At 48.8% G+C, this 15689-nt stretch overlaps 1 protein-coding gene across 1 annotated transcript in view; it reads left to right on the top strand.

The window, feature by feature from the left end:
* Positions 1 to 9162: 9162 nt before the first annotated feature.
* The window catches only part of TMEM120B (transmembrane protein 120B), a 28420-nt gene continuing 21893 nt past the window's right edge, over positions 9163 to 15689 (top strand). The window contains exon 1 of the mRNA XM_083717588.1: positions 9163 to 9607. Coding sequence (XP_083573714.1) covers positions 9539 to 9607 — 69 coding nt within the window. The 5' untranslated portion in view covers positions 9163 to 9538. The remainder of the gene's footprint in view (positions 9608 to 15689) is intronic.

Raw genomic sequence — 15689 nt, 5'->3', positions numbered from 1 at the left:
AAGTAAACCATTATTTACTTAGCAAACGTGTGGTCTCTTTCGATGTTGAGGGGAAGCGGGAAATTTTGGAAGAAACTTAGAAGGGAATATGATAAACTAACAGCCTGTATTTCCACATTCTACTTTACTGCAAGTTTTGTGATTTTAAATCTCTGCTGGGGCTCTCTCACCAAAAAGTACTTGCTCCAAACTTGGATCTAGGCATCCAGGGAATTCTCATTTTATTCTTTTACCAATTACTCAGAAACCAACAGTCTTTGCATCTCCAATGTTTTGATCTCTGGTGTTTAATTTATGCAGGAACAAGAGGTGTGAGGAAGTCCAAGGATGTCTATGAAATGTGGATATTTGAAATTGGTATGTTATTATATGCATTTATTGTTAAACAAAAATTTAATAAATATTATATAAAAAAAATAATAAATGTTGTATTCGGCATAGATATATTTAAATAAATAAGCCTGCCACACTCTCAGTTAGGATCCCAGGAAGCTGTTTTATACTTGGCACAAATTGTATCAAACCAAGCAATGCCCGGTTTGGGACGCGGGTGGCGCTGTAGGTTAAACCACAGAGCCTAGGACTTGCTGATCAGAAGGTCAGCGGTTCGAATCCCCGTGATGGGGTGAGCTTCCGTTGCTCGGTCCCTGCTCCTGCCAACCTAGCAGTTCGAAAGCACGTCAAAGTGCAAGTAGATAAATAGGTGCCACTCCGGCGGGAAGGGAAACGGTGTTTCTGTGCGCTGCTCTGGTTTGCCAGAAGCGGCTTAGTCATGCTGGCCACATGACCCGGAAGCTGTATGCCGGCTCCCTTGGCCAGTAAAGCGAGACGAGAGCCGCAACCCCAGAGTCGGCCACGACTGGACCTAATGGTCAGGGGTCCCTTTACCTTTACCTTTAAGCAATGCCTGACTGGCTGGGGTTTTCCAGGGTTTCAGGCAGAGAGAGAAATTCTTTCCCTGCAATTGCGTCTTTCAGCTGGAGATTCCGGAGACTGAATTTGGGACCTTCTGCGTGCAAAACAGGTGCTCTCAGCCTTGGCCTCAGCTTCCCTCTTTGATTTTGTTGGTTACAGAGTGAAAATCTGTAGGCAGACAACTGGGTGGAGGCTCAGCAAACCTGTAAAGACTGTGTGCAGTGCTGCCACCTGGAGGCCATAAATAAAAATACCTCTTCTGATTTTAGTTGTAGTGTTATGATTACAACAAATATTATCTTGGGTTGTGTGAATTCTCAGACTCCTGCCATAGTGGACGCTGCTTGTGTTTTATCAAGCTGAAACTAACAGCAGAAGCGCAAGCCGTATATTATCAGAGCAAGTCAGATGGTACATTTTGGAGAAGGGTAGGAGAGGCAGACGTAAGCCCCACCACCACCATGGCTTGTCTATATTTTAACATTATCTAGCTGTTAATCCCATTCCGATTAGACCAGAGTAGTCCACACTCACACATATTTGAATTTGTATACTAGGAGCAACTCTGGTATTTCCCATTTATACCAGCAGGGGTTTTCTTTCCTTCCTGGACCTGCCTTCTAAATTGTTGACTCCATTATGCTACAGATCCACCTAACAGTTACCTCGTTCAGCCCACATTTTATCAGTTTCTCTGCAAGAATATAATGGGGGACTTGAGATCAAGATACGCTATATCCCCAGCATTCCCCTGATCCACCAAGCTGGTTACCCCATCAAAAAAGAAATGAGGTTTGTCTGACATGACTTAGTCTTAATAATCACAGCTTCCTTTTCGAAGTGCTCTTAAGTTTGTTTGTTGTTTAATGATTTTATTAAGTTTTTCAATTTTATCATATTTCACACAAAAGGGGGGGGGGAATAGAATATAAATCCCCAAATTCCCCCATGACTTCCCTCAACTACCTTTTCTGGTGCTTTATCTCACCCTGCTTATTAGTTATTTCATATTCTTTAAGATAATTATTACTCTTTTCTTATCATTCTAACCTCATATTTCTATTTCTACATTTATTTTATTAGTTTGTTTTGTTGGGTGCAAGTGTTTAATCAAACCCTGCAAGTGTGTCCACTTCTTTACATTGATTCTGTAGAAATAATAATAATAATAATAATAATAATAATAATAATAATAATAATAATAATAATAATTTATACCCTGCCCATCTGGCTGAGTTTCCCCAGCCACTCTGGGCAGCTCCCAATCAAGTGTTACCATAGCTTGACAGCTATGGTAAGAAATCAATATTAAAAACTTCCCTAAACAGGGCTGCTTCAGATGTCTTTTAAAAATAGGATAGCTGCTTATTTCCTTGTCATCTGATGTACATAAATGGTTCCCAGTCCTTCTTAAAATCTCTTAAGCTTTTGATAGCATTGACCATGGTATCCTCCTGAGGTGGGACTTGGAGGCCCTGCGTTACAATGGTTCTGGTCCTACCTCTTAGACCGAGTCCAGAGAGTAGTATTGGGAGAATGCTTTCCAGTCCCCTGGAGGTGATGTTTTGGGGGGCCACAGGGCACTCCCTTATTCCCAATACTATTGAATATTTATATGAAGCTGCTGGGAGTGGCCATTAGGAGTTTTGGGGCAAGGTCTGATGAGTATGCTGATGACACTCAGCTCTATTTTTCCATCTGACTCAGGAGAGGAAAGACAAGCTGAGCTTGAATCCTGACAAGATGGAGGCCCAGTAGATGAGTGGCTCCTGTGTCCAAGAAACTGCTCAGTTGCCTCTCTTGTGTGGGGTTGCACTCCCCTGAAGGTGCAGGTACACAGTCTGTGGGTGCTTTGTCCCTGGAGGTCCAGGCTGCTAGAAGTGCCTTTCTATCAGCTACGACCATTCCTGGACTGGAACATCTTGGCCACAGGAGTCTGCACACTGGTTACTTCCAGACTTGCTGCAATGCACTCCTTATAGGGCATTTCTTGTGCTTGATCTGGATGTTGCAGTTAGTGCATAATGTTGTGGCACAATTGCTGACAGGAGTGAGACCCCTATCAGCATATTAGTGCTCACAAACCTCCACTGCTTGCCAATTTGCTACCAGGCCAAGTTCAGTGTGTTACTATTAGTACATAAAGCCTTCAACAGCTTGGGACCAGTTTACTTGCAATATCTATGCCCACTTGACTGCTTCAGTCTGCAGAACTTGCACTGTTGTGGTTGGCATCCTTCTGTCTTGGAATATTCGCTCTGCTTCTGTAAGAAACATAGCTGTCAACTTACAGATTTGAAAATAAGGGACCAACAGCCTCGAAAATAAGGGATCAGCAGCCAAAATAAGGGATTTTCAGAGCACAGGTATGTTCGACTTCTGAGCCCCTCCGAGCCAAAGGCAGAAAGCCCAGCCAGCAGCCAATCGAAGCCTCAAGCGGTGGTTCCCACAGCGCAGCAACCCGGCAAAGGGGATGCAGCAAGGAAAACCACCGTCACCTCTCCACTGGGAAGCGCTGAGCAAAGGCGAGTCCCCAGGCAACGCGCACAAGGCATGCAAGCTCCACCCCCCAGTTGTTCTTAGACTCCTTATTGGGTGAGCAACGCAGCCAAGCAACACAGTTGGAGTCTCCCTCCTCCCTGGCTGGCAGGGAGGGAGGGAGAGGAGCTGCTTCCTTTGAAACCTGGGAAATTTAAGGGACATCATCAATAAGGGACAGCAGCGGGACATGGCGCTAGGATAAAGGACTGCCCCGCCAAATAAGGGACACTTGACAGCTATGGTAAGAAATCAATTTTTTTGTGTGACAGCATCCACACTTCGGAACTCCCTGCCTATTGACATCAGAGATGCCTTCACTGTACTCTTTTTAGTGCCTGCTGGAAACAGTTTTGTTTAGGTTAGGCAAGCCCATCAGGGCGTGTAGAATGTTGACATGTGCTTTAATCTGGGTTTTAGTTTGGGATTGATTTTAATTATGTTTTGAATGTTTTAAACAGTTGATTTCACAGCTTTCTACTGATTCTTATGCTTTTTGCAAACCACTTTAAGGTTTTATTACAATCAAGCAGTATCTAAATCTTGTGAAATAAAAAAATAAATCCACATAGAACCAAAATTACGTTTTAAATAACTTCCTATCCCCACACTGTTGTTGGGGGGTGGGGATATCCCAACTGATGTTGCGAAATCTGCTGTTGAAACTGTAAGAGAGGCTGGGCAGCCCTTGCTGGCAATTGTAATTATTGTGTTTTATTATAATGTAAGCTCCTCTGGAATCCTTGGAAGAAAGGCAGGTTAGAAATTCTCTCAGAAATAAAAATTGCAGTGGGAGACTTAAAAAGCCTTAGTTAGCAACCTGGGAGCAGACGTTGTCTGCCCAAGGAAGTTGCTTGTTTGTATACGGGTGTCATTCGGAATATATAACAAGATGAAAGATGAAAATATCTTTTTAAATAATTCCAGTTATTTAGCTTTAGTATTTATAATGGAACATGAATTCAATATCTCCATTCAGACCAGGTCTCTCCATAGTTTTTAGTTTGGTAATGAGTTGTAATTCAGCAACTTCTCTTTCAAGTGTATTTCTAAAATTCTTCTGCAATAAGACAGCTACTTTAAGATCCTGTATAGAATGCAATTAGAAGCTAATTTTGGTCATCTATCCCTTTAAGAATCCCTCGCCCTTCCCTGTGGAACCAACTGGCCACAACAGTCTACAAGAGTTAGAAGGCTGAAGTATCTGACGAAGTGTGTATTACACACGAAAGCTCATACCTTGAAAACTTATGTTGAGTTGATCTTTAAGGTGCCACTGGAATTATTAAAAAAATCTTTTCATCTTGTTATTTATTATGACTATGACAGATCAACATGGCCTTCCACCTGAATCTGGTGTCATTCGTAGCTGACTTCTCCCACGCACACTGTCTTAGGCGACTTATTCCGGTTTTCAACTTCGGCTTTTGATCTCAAAACGTTCTGTTTATCACAGCTGATTCCTCTGTTCGTCTTGATTGGAATCGGAGGGACCGACCTTTGCACCATGCGCCTTGCTCTTCGCAACCCTGATGTCAGGTAAGTGCCACCCCTCAGGGCAGGATCAGCCCTTGGCCTGGTGCTGACAACTGCCATCCCTGCAAAACCACGTCACATGCTCCCCGCCTCCCAGTGGCCCCTGGGTGTCCTTCACTGATGGATGCCAGGCAGCACTTTTGAATGGGACCTCAGCTGGACTCCCATCCGTGGCAGCTGCCCACTGTTATGATATGAGTGCTCAGCAACTGCAAAGAAGCAATTGGATGTTTACATCACATGATGGGTCTAAGTGTGGGACAGGAAGTTCCAAGCTATTCTCAGTGTTGTGTTCTCAGTGTAACATGAAACCTTCCTGTTGTTTGTGTCCGGGAGGAGTCAGTGTGTTGCTCGGAGGATTCTGAGTGAGAAGTCATGCTTTTGTACAGTGTATAGTCAGGAATAAAAGGAGCAATGAAATAGACTACTTTCTGACTGTTTTCTTTCTCCTGCTGCTATGCAAGGGGGAAGGGAGTGTGCACCTTTCACGAGTGAGGCGTCGCTTATCCAAGACCTTCCTGGTCTGTCTGGATGCCAGCCAGGGTAGGTCACCGGCAACAGGCCCCGAGAGCCTGGGAAGAGGAGCCAGTCTTTCCCGATGGGGCCAGTTTCCAACACCCACTACTTTACGCAACTCAGAATTCATCCCAGGGATCCGTGGCCTGAGAGGATGGGAGTGAGCTTGGCTTCTTTTCAGAAGCGACACTGCCACTGAAGAGCGTCTGGGGACCCAGTGGCAGGGACTGGTGGCCTGGCTGGGCCAGGCTGATAAGCACCCTTCCAAGCTCCTTGGGGGCAGAGCTTTTGCCACTTCTTTAAGTGGTGGATCTTAAAGCGCCACCTGAATAAAATATGACCTGCTGTGCTCCAGAGGCAGTATAACAACAACAACAACAGTTATAAAACAAATTATAAAACTACAGTAAAACATGAGTGTCAGCTTCTTAGCTTTAGAGCAAGAAAACCAACCATATAAGCATTGTCATTCCTCAGCCGAGTTATATCCAAGGCATTGCAATGAGCGGTACAGCATAGCTAAAAGGGTATTTGGGAAGAAAGTAAAGCCAATGAACTGTGAGCAGAAAGCACAAAGTCTATCAGGAACCTGTCATGGAGAAAGTGTAGGATTGGGTTGCCAGCATCGAGTTCTGTCCAGCACTGCCTCACCAACTTGCCACTGTCTCTGGTGAAAGGCAGTGAGAAGCTGCCCTTGCATTTGGGTAACTGTGTGTTAACTGGCTTTAAAGGGCTTTTACAAATACTTGTGGCACAGTGGCCTTTTTTTACATCCCACATTATAAAAGAAGTGTGCTCTTCTGGTGGCACTGAGGAGGCCACGATTGTTAAATTTGGTGGGAACCACGTGCCAACAGTTGGGCAGAGCGTTACGCTTTATGCTGTATGTTTTTCTTCTTCTTCCAAATATGTACTCCTTGCTGTCTGTCTCTTGTCACGTTTCTCTGCCTGGTTGGGACAAAAAGAGCAACCCAGAGCCTTGGAACAAGCTGTGACCCAACAACCAGTCCAAGGTATGGCAGGAAATACTTAACTAGGGTTATGATGCTGGTTATCTTATAGGCCAGGGATGGGGAGCCTGGTGTCCAGCAGAGATTGTTGGGACTCCAACTCCCATCAGCCCCATCCCTGAAATCTACGGAAGATGGACTAATAATATTATTAAATAATAATAATAATAATAATAATAATAATAATAATAATAATAGCCATTTGGTGGGAAGAATAATAAGCTTCAGCTTTGGAAGGCCTGGTGTGTGTGATCACAGCATGTGACAGAGAGTTGTTAGGCAGGTTAGGCTTAGGCTTAGGGTGGGGTAGGGGTAGGGGTAGGGGCAGGGGTAGGGGCAGGGTTAGGAGTAGGGTAGGGGTAGGGGTAGGGGTAGGGTTGAGTTGGGGTAGTGTTTGGGTTAGGGTTCCCGTCTTGCCAGGGAACTCTGGGAATTGTAGCTCTGGGAGGGGAACAGGGGTCTCCTAACAACTCTCTGCACCCTTTTCAAACTATAGTTCCCAGATTATTTGGGGGAAGAAGCCATGAGTGTTTAAAGCGGCTTCATAGCACATGAAATGGTGTGGATGTGGCCCTGGCCTCCCTCACCCCACTGCCCCTTATTCTTGAGGAATCGAAAAGATTTCCCCATGCAAATCTCTCGGAAACAATGTATTTCATCTGGAAAACTATTTAATAAAGATTACTTGTTATTAAAACCTTTGAATGTGTTTGAATGCCTCTTAAAATGTCTGTGCAGACCACTTTCTCAGGCAGGTTTGTCAGTTTCAGCCAGCACCTCCTTAATTTTGCTAGCCCCCGCTGCCAAAAGAGACCCAGCAAAGAGGCTTGTAGCAGCTGTCCTCAACTTGGTGCCTTCCAGATGTTGTTGGCCCAACTCCCATCATCTCTGACCGTTGGCTATGCCAATGGGAGTTGGATTCCAACAGCATCTACATTGCTATCCTGTGCAATCGAACCTGTTTGCCTGGGATTTTTGGGTGGGCAGGAAGGTGAAGGGAATTTTTTTGCTGCTGCTGCAGATGAAAATCCAGGTGGTTCATGGAGCGTGCTCTGCTTTTATCTGTTTTGTATAAGCAATGCTGGATCGGTTTTATTATGGTATATTATGCACATAATTAACTAGTGCAGCAACCTGAAAGCACACATTATACTCTGTATGAACATCCTAGGTTGGTCTTAATAAATTATGTTTCCTTCTGGCCTTGTGAGTTTTGTTCTCATGGGCTGAAACATGCAGTTCTTTCCCTGAGTTGCAAATCAGGAAAATCCAAGTTTGCATCTTGCCTCTGCTCTGCCACGTGGACTAAACTTCTCCATCTGCAAAATGAATATTTTAATACTGACACCTCTGTAAACATTGCAACAGATTGTGTATGTGAAACCCTCGGAAGAGTTAAAAAAATGCTATGTAAATATTAGAAATTTTTATAGTTTTGGTCTGAAAAAAGAGTCCTGGAGAACTTGAAAGCTCGTTTGCTATTATGCCAGATTTTCATAGGTCCTCAGCTCCTGGAGGCAGGGAACTTTCCTCTTATACTCTACACAGGACTAGGCACACAGAAGCTGCTTAATATACAATAAAGATCATTCTACCGTGGCTTCCTATCTTCACTAGAATGGCAAGATAAAAATTATCTAACAAATAATAATAATAAATCCATATACAGTAAATACAGCCATGCTAATTTTGCAGGTTGCTTTGCTTCCCCTGCCATTTATAAATACTTTTAATTGATCTATTGAGATTAAAAAGAAATAACAAACAAAAGGGTTATCCAGAGGAGAGAAAATGGTAATATTTGTTACATCACATCACAATACGTTATTCTTGTGTTTCTAATGGCTTCCTGCCATCCCATCATGCACCTGCCATTTAATCTATCTAGCGTACTATTTATTTTCCTTTTCTTTTGTTAATTTTCATCAATATTATATTCTCTTATAATTATCCATCATACCACAGAAGTCATTCAAGGCCTGCCACTGACGTCATGTACAAAAAATACCTTAAGGATTACTGTAATAACATGACGTCACTGCCATTTATAAATAAATGTGTGTGTATATATAATTTACATGATTTACATTTTACCCTTCCAGAGGGAATTCAGGGTGGAAGACATGGCAAAGAGAGGGTATTAAAAACAGTTCAAGACATTCTCCACCAGCGACCTCAAGTCTGCCAGGAACGATGCTTCCTGCTTTCTGCCACCATAAGCCTGAGTAAACTGGAATGTTTCAAAATTCCTCCTGAAAGTCAGCAGCCAGGGAGGCAGATGGAGCTCACTAGGCAGGGCATTGCGCAAACACCCCGTCGCGGGTCACCAACAAAAGGGCAGCGCCAGGCGGTGCCACCACCAACAAGGCCTCGCCGGCTGTCTGCGGGGTCTGAGAGGGGGTGGCCCAAACCGGCAGGCAGCCAGGCAAGCTGCCCCAGGAGGCGTCACGATCCCTCAACAGCCCGCCAGGCAGGGCTGCTGCGCTCCTCAGGCATTTCTGAGTCGGGCGCAGCCGGGCAAGAACGGGTTAACTGAAAGCGCAGCTGGGCGGGGGAGGGCGAGATTTGGGGGGGGGGAGGAGCCTGCGAAGAGGCCAGGCTTGGCTTCGTCCAATGGGAGGCGAGCAGGCGATGGTCAGAGCAGGCAGGGCGCGCGCGCGCGCGCGCAACCGGCGGGGATCGATGCGCTCCCTTCTGCGGTGCCTGCAAATGGCCCGGGAGGGGGGCCGCCGCCTCCGCCGCCTCTGCCCGGTCGGGTCTCCGCCCGAGGCGCCGCCGTAGCTGCGGGATTCCCGCGGGGGCCGCCTGCCCAGCGCCTCGCCGAGGCTCCTCGGGAGAGCGCGCGCGGGGGTGAAGCCGGAGGCGGATTCCGGCCCCGGTGACGTCAGGCGCGCACGTGGGACCGGGACCCGAGGGGGGGGGGCGGATCTCGCTCGGCTTCGTCGCTCGCTCGCTCGCTCGCTCGCCCGGGCGGCCGCAGCAGCAGCAGGAGGAGCGGGAGGAGCGCGCTGGGCCCGGGCGCCATGGCGCAGCCCCTGCAGAAGTGCCGCGCGGAGTGGCAAGCCCTGGAGGAGGAATTCCAGCAGCTCCAGGTAAGGCGGGCGCGTTCTTTGGTGGCCCTTCGCGGGGGGCTGTTCCTCCCGCTGCTCTTTTGCGGCGATCTCCGCTGCTGCGTAATCCGGACGGGGCGGAATCCCCGGGGAAGCCTCGCCGAGGAGTTTGGAGCCTCTCCTCCGGTGCGGCGGCAGAAGGGGCGCCGTCTCCGCCCCTGCGTAACCGGGCGCCATCAGGGCCGGGCGAGGGCTTCCCGGGGGGCCGCTCCGCGCCGCAGTCCCCCGGTGCAAGGCAAAGGCAAGCCAATGCCGGGAGGCGGAAGGGAGCCGGGTTCGACGACATGACCCCCAGGCGCGCCTGCCGTGCTGTCATTCAAATAGGCTCCTTCTGCGCTCTCTGCGTGCAGAGGTCTTTCGTAGGATTTCCTTGCTGCGCGAGGGATGCGCTTCTTTCGCCTGCTCGGGGATCCCGCGGGGTTCCGGGGTTCCCCTTGGGAAGGACGCCCTTTGCAATGCCAGCCCCCCTTCCGGCGCTGGCTGCAGCTGGCAGTCCCGGGGGTTCTCGGGGCCAGATCGGCGGAGAGGGGTCGCCGGTGGCTGCGGGGAAGCGAGCGGTGCTTTCGGGTTGCGCGCTTTAAGCAAAGCAAACTGGCGGGGGCGGTGGAGCAAGAGGTTAGGGGCCCCGGGGTGGTGCTGGTGGCCTCGAGCAGCCACCTCGCGCTGCGGTCGGAAAGGGGCCTTGGCGTCCCAGAATCCTTTCCAATGTCGTGGCTTTGCGGGGAACCCCAGGGTGGTCGCCCCAGCACCTCCGGGGGCCTTGCAAAGAAATGGGAGGGAGGGGGTAACTCCGCCTCCCCACCTCTGCTGATGCATCTCAGGGCTCCTTTCATAAACTGCAATACTTCCTTTCTGGCGGCACCGCCTTGCTCTTCTGCGATGCTCTGTTTTGTTTCGTTTTTTTCCTTGGGGAGCTGCAAGAAAAACACTGGCATTTTTGCACGGGGGAGAGGAAGAAGCTTTTCCATTGCCATTACTCCCCGCCCCCTGGAGATTTTAAATATTTGTACAGCCACCACTTCCAAGTCAGGGGAAGAAGTAATTTCCCCCCTAGGAAAATGGGCCATAGTGATAGACCATCTTCCCTGCATGCAGAAGGCCCCAGTTCCAGCCCATTGTTAGGAATGTCCCCTGCCTGAGTCCCTGGAGAGTTGCTGCCAGTCAGTGTTGGTGCAACTGAAGGCAACTTCAGATGTACTTGGGATCTTGTTGCCATTTAGGGACAGGCAAACTGGAGCAGGTTCAGAGGAGAGCAGCAAAGATGGTCACTGACCTGGAAAGCAGCTGCTGTGAGGGCAGGTAAAGGTAAAGGGATCCCTGACCATTAAGTCCAGTCGTGGCTGACTCGGGGCTGGCAGCGCTCATCTCGCTTTACTGGCCAAGGGAGCCGGCGTTTGTCCACAGACAGCTTCCGGGTCATGTGGCCAGCATGACTAAGCCACTTCTGGCGAACCAGAGCACCGCACGGAAACACCATTTACCTTCCCGCCAGAGCGGTACCTATTTATCTACTTGCCCTTTGACGTGCTTTCGAACTGCTAGGTTGGCAGGAGCTGCGACCGAGCAATGGGAGCTCACTCCGTTGCAGGGATTCGAACTGCCGACCTTCCTCAGTGGTTCAGACCACAGTGCCACCCGCGTCCTGTGAGGGCAGGTAGAACCAGCCAGAGGTGTTTAGCCCAGAGAAGAGATGACTGAAGGGCGGAGGAGGGGTTATCAGATCCACAGACAAGAAGGCAAAGTCTCGTTCTCTGTTGCTCCAGAGGACAGAATTGGATCTAATAGGCAGAAGTTACAAGAGGGAAGATTTTGTTTGAACATTGTGAGAAACATCTTGAGACTGAGAGCAGTTCATCAAGGACATGGGTAGGCAAACTAAGGCCCAGGGGGCGATCTGGCCCCATCGCCTTCTCAATCCGGCCCACGGACGGTCTGGGAATCAGTGTGTTTTACATGAGTAGAATGTGTCCTTTTATTTAAAACGCATCTCTAGGTTATTTGTGGGGCATAGGAATTCGTTCATCCCCCCCCTTAAAATTTAGTCCAGCCCCCCCACAAGGTCTGAGGGACAGTGGACCTGCGCCCCCTGCTGAAAAGGTTTGCTGGCCCCTGATCAAGGAGGCATTGTTCCTTAGAGGAGGGTGGGGCTCCCTGGGGCTGAAGGGTCTTCAGGCAGAGGCTGGCCAGGCCCCAGTTGGAGACACTTTAGCTCCTTCATTGCCTGCATTATTCATGGCGACTGTTTTTGGAACTATCAGTGGTATGTGATGCTTCACCATCTAATTTTATTCTACACAATTGCTTTAAAGTTGCAGACTCAATTTTACATTTATTTTTTAAAATTGCTTTAACTTCTTTTAAATGTTTGCACCTCTCTCCCCCCCTCTCTTTAAATGAATATTTTCTCTCTTTTTTTCTTTGCAAATCCCTTATAGGACTTGAATCAAGTAAGGTATATAATATTTGTTGGGTAAATAAATAAAATATGAAGAAGGGGCTGCCCCAAGGTTTTTGCAGTCCAAAATTCAAGTGCAGGGAGCAGAGGCTGAAGAGTAAATGGCGAAAAGATTCTTTATTTCAGAGGTCTGTATTTATGCTTAGTTTCCAGAAGGGACAGAGGCTCCTTCCCCGAGTCTGCCTGTCTCTCCAAGGAGGTGGAGATGGGGCAGATCCATCCTCCTGAGGACAAGGAACTGGCTTGTCTCTGAGGGAGAAAGAGGAGCCACCCCATATCCTCCTGTGTCCTTTCTGCAAGGCTTCCTTTAGGTCAGTGGTGGGGGGCTGATGTCATCGGAGTTCAGCTCCCATCTTCCCTCGCCACTGGCCATGCTGGCTAGGACTGGTGGGAATTGGAGGGTGCCAGAGTTGTGCAGGTTGTTTTAGCCAATGCTTTGGGCGGTGAGAGAGGGAGGGGCTTGGCAATGGGGGCAGGAGGAGAGGCTGGTTTGCTGCGAGGCTGCAGTTGCCAGTGCCAACAGCAGATTATGCACCTTCTCTCCTCCATGTGGGTGGTGGTGAAACAGCCCACAATTGCTCTCCCTCTTTTCTTTCTCTGCAGTCTATCTCATAGCATAGAAAAGATTCAATTGGTCTACAAATGTCTTAACCTAAAGCTTTTCTATTAGTGTAGAAAGCCCTTTCAGGACCCATGACTGAGTTGCTTCCTGACCTCTAGGGCGTCTCGCCAGTGCCATCACTGTACACCAAAAGGGCTTTAAAAATTAGAAGTAAAAGCCATAACGTATGTTTGGGTTAAACCGGGATATGAAATAGTGGTCAAACGACTCCTAACAGGTATATTCCAGGGCCGGGTAACTATCTGGTGACAGAACCCACAAAACAGTATGATCCAGAACTGCTCCCCAAGGCAGCTGCCAGCGAAAGAATAATAGCAGTGAACCCTGTACAGTGGACGCTCGGGTTGCAAATGTGATCCGTGCGGGATGCACGTTTGCAACCCGCAGCGGCGCGTCTGCGCACACACAGGTTGCGATTTAGCGCTTCTGCGCATGCACGACCGCCAAAAGCTGGAAGTAACCCGTTCCGGTACTTCTGGGTTTTGGTGGGTGCGTAACCCGAAAAAACGCAACCTGAAGCGGCTTTAACCCGAGGTATGACTGTACTGCACAAGGACGTGCTGGAAAACGATAGACAGTAAAACCCATCTGGTGGTTTGATTCAGCAGGTGCTGAGAAACTGCCTTGAAAACCATGTAAACATCTGGGAGAAGAAAAAGACCTGGCACCAAAAGCGAAGCCGAGTGGGTGCCAGGCAGGTCCCCTGGGAAGGGAGCAGGTGCCACCACAGAAAAGGCTTATTGCTTTTGCCTGCTTTGCTTCACTTGGCAGGGATGCCCAAGGGGGGGGGGAGCCTGCCTTCTAACAGCTCCGCCTCGCTCAATATTCCTCTTTACCAGGTTTGGAGAATATTGCTTATTGCAATAGCAACAAGCCCCAAACTCACATTCCTTCTTCTTGGGCTAGAGGCAAACGCGAGTGGAGCAACGAATGTAAATGTTACCTTTATATATACAGCCTCTGCTACCTTGTGGGATGCCTTTGGGAGAAGCCAAGGCGAAGGAGTAAGCCCTACACAAATCTGGAGTGGATGGATGGCACTCCTTCCAGCAACTCCTGGTGCCAAACATATTACCCTGCTTTTCTTTGGACCACATCAGTGAGGCTGAGGAGGGGGCCTTGTTGTCTAGACAGCCCCCTGCCCAGGCTTGTGCCCCGGAGAAGTCATTTTGGTGCTGCTATCACAGCTGTTTGGCTTCACCCCTGGAGGTGCGCTTCATTGCCTCTCGAGTCAGACAGATGCCAACAACGACGTCATAGATTTATCACGATTCCAGTCGGGCAAGAGCATTTGAGGAGGCCGGGAAGAAGGGCTGTACCTTGCAGAGAGTCCCACAGGCAAGGGAGAGGAACCCGTAGGACCTCACAGACGTGTTGAGGGCAGCCCAGTTGAGCTCCCACTGAAGATGTGATTGGCACAGGGTGAGGTGATCCAGTCACAGATTTCCTTACTTATTAACATTTGCAAGATAACCATTTGCAGGATGTTGGAAGAGTAGGCCAAGACCCTCCAGAATGGAGCTGTTGGTGGAACCTGAGAGGGCGTTCTGTTTGTCAAAGCTAACAGCCTATCAGATACCTAGTGTTAAGTGCAAATAAATAAATTAAGGACGTTTGGGAAACCTGTAGTGGTTGGCATGACAAACACCGCTGTGACATCCCTGTCCAGATTTTGAATACTTTGGTTTGATTGTAAGCCAGTTGTAGACCTATCAGCTCCCTTTTCCCCTGACCTGCAGTTTCAAACCAGCATTAAGTGTTACTCCAGGTTTGCAAGGCTGTCATAGGGACTGCAGGGCAGGGGTGGCCAAGGTGGTGCCCTCCGTATGCTTTTGACCTCTCATCTCCCACCAGCTGTAATCAGCACAGTCAATAGACAGGGCCCAGGGGTGATGGAGGTCCAGGAACCTCCAGAAGGCTACAAACCCCCATTCTTGGCTTGTGTGGTTTGAAGCACATAATCATAAGGACTAGGAACACAAGAAGAGCCTGCTGAGTCAGGCCAATGACTCATCTAGCTCAGCTTCCTTACCTCACAGTGGCCAACCAAAGGCCTGTGGGAAACCAGCCAGGAGGACCAGAGTGGAACAGCAGCTCTGTCCCCACTTGTGATCCAGCAGTTGGTGCTGAGAGGCTGTACTGCCTGTGATGGTGTAGCTAGGACATAGCCATTGCGGCAAGAAGCTGTTGATAGGCCTATCCTCTATAAATGTGTCTAGTCTGCTTTTAAAGCCACCCAAGTTGGTGGCCAGGGACGTGGGTGGCGCTGTGGGTTAAACCACAGAGCCTAGGACTTGCCGATCAGAAGGTCGGCGGTTCGAATCCCTGCCACGGGGTGAGTTCCCGTTGCTCGGTCCCTGCTCCTGCCAACCTAGCAGTTCAAAAGCACATCAAAGTGCAAGTAGATAAATAGGTACCGCTCCAGCGGGAAGGTAAACGGCGTTTCCGTGCACTGCTCTGGTTCGCCAGAAGTGGCTTAGTCATGCTGGCCACATGACCTGGAAGCTGTACGCCGGCTCCTTCGGCCAGTAAAGCGAGATGAGCGCCGCAACCCCAGAGTCGGCCACGACTGGACCTAATGGTCAGGGGTCCCTTTACCTTTAAGTTGGTGGCCATCCCTGCCTTTTGTGGAAGCGAATTCCATCATTTCACTAAGCACCACATTATGAAGTCCTTTCTTTCCTCTGTCCCTACATCTTGGGTATCCCAGATAAGAACTGGCTGGATTCTATGGCTTTACATCCTTCTGCAAAATCGCAGCACATGCACTCATGCCCATTATGGTTCCAAGCAGGGCACATGATGTATCCCATGACTCTTCGCTGCACTGGAGTTGTTTTGCCTCTGCCTGCATCGGAACATGCTTGTTTTTCAAAACAGCTCCGAGACCCAGTAGAGCAGAGCCACACGGTTAGGCACCTTAAGTATTAGCAGGCTCCTGGCAAAGCTGCTCAGCTGCTGTTGCCCTTTGCCTTTGCCAGTTATTT

This window comes from Podarcis gaigeae (genome assembly GCF_964106915.1).
Source record: "Podarcis gaigeae genome assembly, chromosome: 16".
Taxonomy (NCBI): domain Eukaryota; kingdom Metazoa; phylum Chordata; class Lepidosauria; order Squamata; family Lacertidae; genus Podarcis; species Podarcis gaigeae.
The sequence above is the reverse complement of the archived record's forward strand: the minus strand, read 5'-3'. Positions and strand labels throughout refer to the sequence as shown.